We start from the raw sequence: 10,690 nt of genomic DNA on the forward strand, positions 1-10,690 counted from the left end.
TTACCTGGGGAACCACGATGAAGAGGAGGAGGAGGAGGCGCCAGAATAAATCAGAGTTGAATGGAGCTCCTGGTTTATGGATGAGAGAGACGCCGGTGTGGGAGGCAGCGGTGGGCGAGAGACCATTAGGTGACTCAGCCTTGTTAGAGAGAGAGAGAGTTGTGGTCCCACAAAGTCACAGTGTGTGTGTGTAAGTGTGCGTTTGTGTGTGTGTAGGTGTGTGTCCTGTTTTATAATTCGTTTCATTGATCTCACACACACTCATTAGAAAGGAAATCAATGAGGGAGGAGGGCACAGAGAACAATTAGCCAGGTCCTGATGACTCAGGGTGTGTGTAGTGTGTATATAGTGTGTGTGTGTGTGTGTGTGTGTGTGTGTGTGTGTGTGTGTGTGTGTGTGTGTGTGTGTGTGTGTGTGTGTGTGTGTGTGTGTGTGTGTGTGTGTGTGTGTGTGTGTGTGTGTATGGGGACTACTGTTTCCCTCCCCTCGTCTCTTTGCTGCCAGAGTTAATTCGACCACTTTCCCCTGAAAGCCCTTCATATCCACACAGCTGCTTCGTTTGTTTTTTAACTTATTCAGACTAATTAAGCCTCGTTACAGGTTCATTTTGTGCGAAGGTCGACAAACTTTGTGTGTGTGTGTGTGTGTGTGTGTTTGTGTGTGTTAATAACACACTCGTCCATCCATGCAGCTGTTTACAGAGGCTGCAGAGAGACTGAGCTCCAGATGTTCAACCACAGCAACAAATGAATGACCAGTCGTTTACCTGCAGATCGTTTAGATGATTAAACGTTATAATATAGAAATAAAACATGAATTTTATTGATTATAATCAATAATCTGTCGTTTCTCTGAGGTTATTATCTCTCCTCTGATCACTGATAGTCAGTTAATCAATAAATCAACCAATCAAGCTGCAGCTACTGGGACATGCAGAGGATTTACAACACCACGCTGCCACCTAGTGGAGGAAGTGTCACATTACAGCAGGTCTAATATTAAAGGAGCACTCCACTGTTAATGCATAATAACAACTGTATATGTGACAAATTATAAATAAAATATTATAAATACATATAGATCAATTGTTATTATACTTTTGTCATTATTATATGTATTGTTTTTATTATTGTTGAGAGAGTATGTCTTATATTAAGAAAATAGGGGGTCGTATTATTATGTATTTATGTTTTCTTATCTCTGGGGATTAATATTTAATCTGTGTTTCTGATTCCAGTCATGATAACATTGAATAATTTGTTAATCTCAGAGTCCAGAGCTGCTGCAGGTGAAGAGGAGACGCAACAAACCAGCTCTCAGGACATTTAAGGTCAGTTTTTATCCTTCAGTTTTATTTTAATCAGATTTTCAACCTGCACACGTCCACGAAAAACAAAAAAATACAAATGAAATACTAAAAACCATAAATAATAACTATAACAAGGTAATTAATGAAAGGAATGAAGACTATATCTTAAATCTGACACTGGGATGTTATGTAAACATCAATCCACATGTTTTATTTATATATTTTATTATTTTTCAACTCTTTATATTAAATCTCAGTGGCGCCTGTAGTTCCGGGGTTTGGCCACCAGGTGTCGCTGTGTGAGCAGCGCAGCTCGCTCAGTGCGCAGAGGAAACGCTGCAGCCACAACGTGAAGGAAACCCTTTCAAAATAAGAGCCCTGTGTGTCAATTTTGAGATTTTGGGCTATTTTTCTTCCTTAACATGTCTTCTTTCAGAAAAGTCGCAAGAAATGGTAGAAAATCCTCATTTAACGTCATTTTGTGAAGGTTTTTACAGAGGGGATTGTTGATATATCATTCACAGCCTTATTTATACAACATTTTATTCCTAAAAACATGGAGACATTTGATTTTTTTTATGGCTGGTGACAGTATTTTCTCATTTACAGAGTGATAAAAAGAGATATCCACAATCCTCCTCTGTAAAAACTTCTGACTCTAATATGTCAACAAAATAAGATATTGCCTCATTTACATATTTAAACATACAATCTGACAAAACTTGTAATACAAAAAATATTTGTCTTAATGTGAGTCATAAACTTGGGAAGTTTCATGGTGAAATCTGTTAGTTAAATGTTTTTACCCTATTCACCTGTAGTGTAGAGTCCAATCAGAGCAGGCGAGACTTTTATTTTTGTGAGTCTGTGGTTTAACCGGAAACGTGTTTGGCCTTTTCCTCGTGCACCTTGACGCATCAGCGCATGACAGCGTTCAGAGGCGTCACACACACACACACACACACATACACGCACACACCGCTACTTGTGTGTGTGAGAGAGTGAATGTGAGTGTGTGTTACTACATGAGCAGACAGATGCAGAGACACGATGTGACACTCGGCCGCGCGTAATTTGGCGCATCTGGACACCACCACTGTGTGTGTGCATGTGTGTATGTGTCTGTCTGTCTGTGTGTGTGTGTGATGACTTGAGTCCAGGGGGATGCTGCAGCTGCAAGATGGGGAACAGCTTCTCCAACCTGGCAACCTTCCAGTCGCTGCACATCGTCATGCTGGGCCTGGACTCTGCGGGTAAAACCACGGTGCTCTACCGCCTCAAATTCAACGAGTTCGTCAACACGGTGCCCACCATCGGCTTCAACACGGAGAAGATCCGGCTGGGGGGAGCTGGAGGAGGGGCAGGAGGAGGAGGGGGGGCATCGCGGGGCATCAGCTGCCACTTCTGGGATGTCGGGGGGCAGGAGAAGCTGCGGCCGCTGTGGAAACCCTACAGCCGCTGCACCGACGGCATCGTGTACGTGGTGGACTCTGTGGACGCAGAGCGGCTGGAGGAGGCCAAGACCGAGCTGCACAAGATCACCCGCTTCCCGGAGAACCAGGTGTGGTACAGTACTATAGTGATGTGTAGAGATGGACAGAGTACTGCACCCCAGTACTTGAGTAAGAGTACAAATACTACTGGTCAAAATTTACTCTGTTACAAGTAAAAGTAGCTCAGTCGACATGTTACTCCAGTAAGAGTAAAAAAGTACTTGCTTTTAAAGGTGCTTAAGTATCCAAAAGTACATGCTTTTCAATTTACTTTAAGTAAATGTCAGAGTAAGAGTAAATTTCTTATTTTTCACATCAATGAATGACTCTAATTGTTTCTAAATGAATGTAAGGAGCTTTTAACTCTTGTTAGTGAGAATGAACTCTTTGAAAGCAGCTGCACTGATGTGCTGCTTTTAGGGGTTAGGGTTTCCTTCTCTGACTAACACAGCTTGTGTCCAATAGGATTTTAGAAAAAGACCTGAAAGTAACTCTTGAAATTAACTCGACTAAAAGTAAAAATATTTGTCTTGGAAATGTATTCAAGTAAGAGTAATAAGTACCAAAGAAATCTAATACTCAAGTAAAGTACAAATCCTCTGGATATGTACTTAAGTACAGTACTCAAGTAAATTTACTCCGTTACTGTCCACCACTGTTGATGTGTTGATGAAAAGAAGGGATCACCACCGACGTCTTCACTTGTATTCAAAAAAGTAGTTTATTAACAAGAAGAAGAACAGTGTACAATTTTGACTTTTCAGTGTCGAAGTTCCAGAGTCCTCCGTGCCTTCTCTGAGTTACGGGGGGGTCCATGCAGCAGTATTTGTCCATATAATGGTTGTGAATGGATACCACTTTTCTTCGTCCAAAAAGACACACCAAAAAACATCCAAATACCTCCATACTGCTCGTCTGTAATGTCCCTCTTGTATTGAAGCCCCAACATGAGAAATTGTTCCGAAAAAAATTAAATCAGTCTATATTTTAAGCTTGTTTGTAGCGGAAGCTCCCAATGTCTCAGTTCACTGCTCTTCCGAGATTTGCACTGACCAGTGGAACAATGTCTCATGTCGGGGCTTCAATACAAGAGGGACATTACAGACGAGCACTATGGAGGTATTTGGATGTTTTTGGTGTGTCTTTTTGGACAAAGAAAAGTGAGCTCCGTTTGCTACCGTCATATGGACATGCAGTGCTGCACGGAGCCTCGCTGTAACTCAGAGAAGGCACGGAGGACTCTGAAACTTCTCCCAGCCCTTAGTCCACATGAGGGGGAGTAGATGATGAGTGAAATTTGAATTTTGGGTGAACTATCCCTTTAAGGTGCATCATATATACTACACAGGGCACGCCGCTGCTGGTCATCGCCAACAAGCAGGACCTGCCGCGTGCGCTGGACGTGGCGGAGATCGAGAGGCAGCTGGCCCTGCACGAGCTCAGCGCCTCCACGCCGTACCACGTGCAGCCGGCGTGCGCCATCATCGGGGAGGGGCTGCACGAGGGCATGGACAAGCTCTACGAGATGATCGTCAAGAGGAGGAAGTCTCTGAAGCAGAAGAAGAAGAGGCAGTGATGATGATGATTGGCTGCTGCACAGACAGCTCTGGAAAAAACTAATAGACCACTTTAAAATGATCAGCTCCTCTGGTTTTACTGTTCATACAAGCCTCCATGGGGCCCTAAGCTAAATCTTTATTCTGGTGCCCTCTATTACTGCCAGTAATACTATTTAAGTTTTTACTCTGTCAATACGAATCATCATATCCTGGCAGGTTTTTACCCATCTATGGTTTTTATTCTGAAATGGCACCAAATCCAGCTAAGTGCAGCCTGGGGTGGATTTACATTTAATCTTCAAATTGATATAGTACTGGGATACTGAATGTCACCTATAGGTCGACTAAAAGTAACAAAATAAACCAACAGACAATGCATTTACTGCAAACACATCATCTGCTTTTAAAAAAAATTTGGTTTTAAATATAGACTGCAACGGAAAAGTGCAACAGCAATTTGAAATACAACAATAGTTTTTTGTAATTACGCAGTGTTTCTTTGAGGATCGACAAAAGTTACGCACTACAATTTAAAAAAAAATCTTGCCTTTTGGGGGCCCCCCAATAGTCACGGGGCCCCAAGCAGGTGCTTAGTTGGCTTATGCCTTGGGCCGGCTCTGTGTTCATAGCTATGTGTTTGAGTAAAATGAACACTTTTGTTTCATTCTATAACCTACTGACAAAATTTCTCCCAAATTGGAAATAAAATATTGTCATTTAGAGCATTTATTTATTTGCAGAAAATGAAAACAGGTCAAAATAACAAAAAAAATCTGGTGTTTTCAGACCTTGTTTAATACAAAGAAAACAAGTTCATATTCATTTTAAATCAACACAACACTACTTTTTAAACTAGGAAGAGTTTAGAAATCAACATTGGTGGAGTGAGTGGTCTCTTTATTTTTTCCAGAGCTGTACATGGATTCTATTTTTACAGAGATAAGTAGCAGATTAAAAAAAAGAAAAATAAAGAAGCATAAATATCATCAGTGATTCTACAGAAACATCTGATGGAAAAAAATATCTACAGCTTAGAAATATCAGAATAAGTCATTATAGCATCCACGTGTTCCTGTTGCTGTATGTTAGAGGGAACTTTACATTTACCAACATGTTTATTTACAGAAAAAAACTACAATAGATGATTTAATGAATGATATAAATCCACAAAATAATCATAATAATCTCAAATGAATGGGAAAATGGGTGGCCTTGATTGATGGGAGGAGGAGGAGGAGGAGGAGGGAGTTTCTGTGTTATTATAGTTATTAGGAGTGTGTACAGGAGAGCAGAGATGTTTTATAAAGTGTATTGATGCTGCTGACAGTTGTAAATGTGATTAGTGCTGAGGCCAAAGACCAGACAAGTTTTATTTTATTTTTAAAAACAGGAATATTACAGCAGGTGTTCACGATAAAGTTCCTTCAGTTGTGTGTTGCACTTGACAGTTTCTCTTTTCTCCTCTTTGATTAGAAAGTGTCGCCTGCTCCTTTAGTTTAGCCTTAAAACTGACCGATGCTTTTCTTTTTAGAAGGGATAGTTCAACTTTTTTTTGCAAATTGGCCCATTGCCATACTCCCTATAGTCATAGCAGTAGGTTCGTTACCTTTAATTGTCGGTGCAAGCTATTTTTAGAACGGCGGAGCAGAGCCGTGAGCTGCTCAGAGCTACACTACGGAGGTTCATGGGATTTCTTGAATAAACGCTCTAGTGGACAAGTTGTGACCTGCACATTCACCACGCTATGAGATAATAACACAACGTTACCACACAGAGTTGTTTTAGAGGGAAAACATATGATGCACGTTGCCTTCAGGGACAGTTTTTCAGCAAGCAGTCTCTGTATTTCCCTCTAAAACAACTCTGTCTGGTAACGTTGTGTTATTATCTCATAGCGTGGTGAATGTGCAGGTCACAACTTGTCCATCAGAGCGTTGTGGAGTTGTTGGATTGTGTATTTGATGAGTTTGATGAGGGAAACCAAGAAATCCCATGAGCCTCCGTAGCGTAGCTCTGAGCAGCTCACGGCTCTGCTCCGCCATTCTAAAAATAGCTTGCACCAACAATTAAAGGTAACGAACCTACTGCTATGACTATAGGGATTATGGCAATGGGCCAGTTTGCCAAAATGTTGAACTATCCCTTTAAAACGACAGCACATGATGCAGTCGTCAGCGTAGAGTGAGAGATCGTCTGGATTCATATGGACGAGTGCATCCCCAGTTCCCCACACTGTGTCGAGCAGCAAAGTGTCTTCCTGTAACCATGACGATGATGTAGTGAAACAAACAGGCTGGAACCTGTTCAGCTGCTGGAGGGAAAATAAACCACTTTTCCTCTTCCATGATGAATGAGAATGAATCATAAACTCGATGAGAAACCAGAACATGTGATGTATGGGAGGTTGCGTTCAAGCATCCGGCTCCACAAACCAACTGGACTGTTATGAATGTCTCATGCTGCGTTCAGGTGAAACCAGAAAAAAAGGGAAATGTGTCTAAATGAATCAGTTTTATTTTGAACCATAAAGTGCAGCATGTTGCTCTGATGATTGTGTTGTTGAAGTTTCCCACCTGTCGTACCTGTGACCGGCCACCGGGGGGCAGATCTGAATGTGAGTCGGGGTTTTTAACAACGACACGACACGAACGCAGCATAGCATCCTTCTGCAACGTTGCATGACGGCCGCTGCTTCAGACCATGTAAAGTGTTACAGCCAAGATACAGCAAGACCAAACGATGCATTCAATGCCAAAATGGAAAAAAATAAAGAAAAAGAAAAAAGTATTTTTGGGATTAAACTCTTTGTAATTGAACTTGTCTGTTGTCTGGTTCTTATTTGTTCTCCAGAGGTTTAATTAAGGCGGATATTAGCCTATTTCACAAAATAAGAAAAAGAAAAAAGAAGATTTGCTGCATGGGGGGATAAAGACAGATCTTCATCCACCTTAATTTGCACCTTAATTTGTAATTAAAGTAATAATTACACAAGTAAAAAGACAAATAAAATGTCATTTATTCCTTATTTATGAGGCTTAATTAACATTTTCTAAAGTGTTTTCCTTTAAATTATCTTTTCTCGGCTCATGTTCTTGTTGATTTATCCGAGTATCAGAGGTCAGAGGTCAACGCTCAGTCAGACCAATGGAACTAAACAAACAGTTTTAAAGCTGCTTTCACATGTGTAGTTTAGTTTGATGTTTAATTAATACGTTTATATTTAAATCCAGTGTTGCAAACCCAAATCCTGCTGCGTTTCTGTGTCTTTACCTTCTCTTTCTTCGCTGAGCCAGCAAAAAGCTTTTCCAACGCCAACTGGATGAGCAGGAGTGAAATTATTTGATTTAATTTTTTTTAATGAATTTTTTTTTTTTTTTTTGGTCAGAAGCAGATTTTTTTTGTCGTATTTATACATATACAGACAGACTGTTGTTGCATAATGCTGATAAGGTCAGAGTGTGTGTGTGTTGAGGCAATAGAGGCTTAAAGAATCTTAAAGTCTGACTGCTGAAGTTGTTGAGACAATAAAGTCGGACCTGATGTCGTCTCTCTAGTTTTTTCTGCTCTTGATCCAACTGACTTCAGCCGTTATTACTGGACTGTTCCACTTCAGACTGAAAGTACTCGACCTCAGGATGACGCCCAGAAAAAACCAGGTCAATCTGATGTGGCATTTCAGAATAAAAGCCCTTCGAACTGTCATATTTCACTGTATTCTATGTACATTAGGATTCATATTTCTTAGAAACTACCCGTTATTACTCAACTGTTCCACTTCAGACTGAAAGTACTAGACCTCAGTGAAATATGGAAGTTCAAAGGGCTTTTATTCTGAAATGCCACATCAGATTGACCTGTTTTTTTCTGAGTGTCATCCTGAGGTCGAGGACTATCAGTCTGAAGTGGTAGGCTACACACTGTGATAATTATTGTGTGGAAGTGTGGGGCTATACCTATGTGAGTAACATCGCTCCTCTGTTTCTGCTACAGAAAAGAGCAGTGAAAGTTATTCACAAGGCAGGCAATAGAGAACCCTCAAATAGATTTTTTATTTCTGCAGGTTTGTTGAAAGTGGCCGATATAATAGAACTTCAGACCTTAAAAATAATGTTTAAAGCAAAGAACAGATCATTACCAGAACATTTACAAAACTTGTTCAAACTGGAGGAAGGGGACAACAGACTGAAGCTTGATTTTAAACATTCATTTGCAAGGTTAAGCTTAAAACAAATGTGTATTTCTGTTGCAGGTGTAAAACTATGGCATTCACAAAGCAAGGAATTGAAAAGTTGGACAAGTATGTCTCAGTTTAAGAAAATGTTTAAAAGAGAAAAGATAAGTGTCTAGATAAGTGCTCCTCCTCCTCCTCCTCCTCCTCCTCCTCCTCCTCCTCCTCCTCCTCCTCCTCCTCCTCCTCCATCAGATGGAAACAGGTCGACCATTCGGGTGCTGCTGCTCGTAACTAACGACTAAATGGACGTGTGAACAAAGAGCTTTGTGCAGACGTGAATCAAACGCACCTCAGGCCTCGTCCAGCTTCGGCTTTATGTAACTGCAGAGTCGACTTTTGACCGAAGGCCTCGAACGTCACATGGACATTAATGTTACATCACGATGCATTTAAAGACTAGAGAGAATATTTTCCATTCTCCCTGCAAAAACAAACTTTCTCCTGAGTCCTGCCCCCTCAGGGTTTTTCTTTCTTTTTCATAAAAAGCACTCGTCTCTTCTGCTCCATGTGTTTGAGTTATTCTCCTCTTCAACCTTTTTTTCCAATCTCCTCCTTTCCCTCTCGTCTGAGTGTCTAATCACCCAGCGAGTAAATACAAGTGGTAGTTTCCTCACTGTAAGCTGTACTTATGTTAGGAAATGATCTCCAATGTGGCTGAGAAACTGGCTCAGTGTCACTCTGCAGGGTTTCAGCTCCACGTCGAAATCACAGAGACGTTAAAAAACAACATTTCTACATGAGATTTATTAGTTTCCTGCAAGATAACATGAAGATAAAAACACAAATGCACAGCAGCTCTGGCTCACAGATATCCAGATGTGTACGTGGATGCATCGGTGTCACATAAAAGATGATGAAATGGGAAACTGGTTTGTCTTTAGCTGTAAATCTCAAACCAAACATGCTGCTGCTGTCATTTAGTGTAAACACAGTGAATCTGTCTGACAAAAAACCCCAAATGAGAACCAGAAGCTATATACCTAAGGCCTGGTTTTTGTTTTTGTTTTTGTCTTTGAAGGTTTCTCCTCCATCCTCAGGATCATACCTGGTGGTGTAATAATGAGTCACAGAAACTCAATCCTCTGAGAAACCGTGTCAAAGCTGCAGCCAAGAGCTGAGTAAATAAACTGGGAGGAGATGAAACAGGGACTGGGATGTGCAGCGTTATCAGGTCTTAGATCAGTTTCTACACTCTGTTTATTAATGCTCTTAAATGTAGGGGCTGTAGAGAAACAAACACACTGGCTACAGGAAATAAAAGGAGAGGAGAACTTGAAAGACGACCCCGAGCCGTGACCTTTCCTGCACATATTTGTCCTGTCAGATAAATCACAGCATCCACCTCTTCACATAATAAACACAGTCACACACAAAATAACTACAAATATAAATGAACAAAGACACAAAAGCGTGGGAAAATAAGTTGAAGACCTGATCCTGGTGCTAGTTTTTCTTTTTTTTCACCATTTTCCACCTGGTTGATTCAGGTTTATTCCTCTTTGTCTCTTCTCTTCTCCTGCAGCGCCCCCTCGTGGCTGCACTCTGCACCTGCACCCTGAGTCTGCAGGTCAGGATTAATGTGAGTAGCCACTAAATATATATTATTGAAAAATATACTTTGCATGCTCTGTTCGTGATGTATTGCATGAAACCTACAGATTATATCCTCATAATAGCTAAAACACGACGTGTGTAGGCTGTAAAATAAGGATTACTCAGTGTGATTACTCTTGGCACAGTTTAATTCACCTGCAGAGCAGAGGTCGGGTTAATTATTTTTTGTGATTAACATTTTTATTTTCATTATTTCAACAATACAACAGTAACAGTAACCCTTCCATCCTCTGACAAGAATTTGTCTGCCACTCACAATACTGGTTTGGACATAACTTTTGATATGTTTATCCTCTCCTACCAGAACTGAATCATCAACCAGAATAAATAATCTAGGGCTAAATGGCATTTGTATCTCATAAATTATCATAAATAGCCTATTGGTCCAGTATTGATGGACTTTCTCACATGACCATAAAACATGAACTAAATCACCTTCCTCAGATTTGCATCGTCAACAATCTGATGTGGGTAATAGCCCTA

The 10,690-nt window shown here is 40.6% G+C and overlaps 1 protein-coding gene across 1 annotated transcript; it reads left to right on the plus strand.

The window, feature by feature from the left end:
• Positions 1–2,345: 2,345 nt before the first annotated feature.
• On the plus strand, positions 2,346–4,379 carry LOC310996429 (ADP-ribosylation factor-like protein 4C; the record flags this gene model as incomplete). Its single annotated transcript, XM_083985824.1, has 2 exons — positions 2,346–2,871; positions 4,152–4,379. The coding sequence occupies exons 1-2, from the start codon at positions 2,419–2,421 to the stop codon at positions 4,377–4,379; spliced, it is 681 nt and encodes a 226-aa protein (XP_083841950.1). The 5' UTR covers positions 2,346–2,418.
• Positions 4,380–10,690: the final 6,311 nt, after the last annotated feature.

The sequence above is a fragment of the Trachurus trachurus genome, assembly GCF_905171665.1.
Source record: "Trachurus trachurus genome assembly, chromosome: 2".
Lineage (NCBI taxonomy): Eukaryota > Metazoa > Chordata > Actinopteri > Carangiformes > Carangidae > Trachurus > Trachurus trachurus.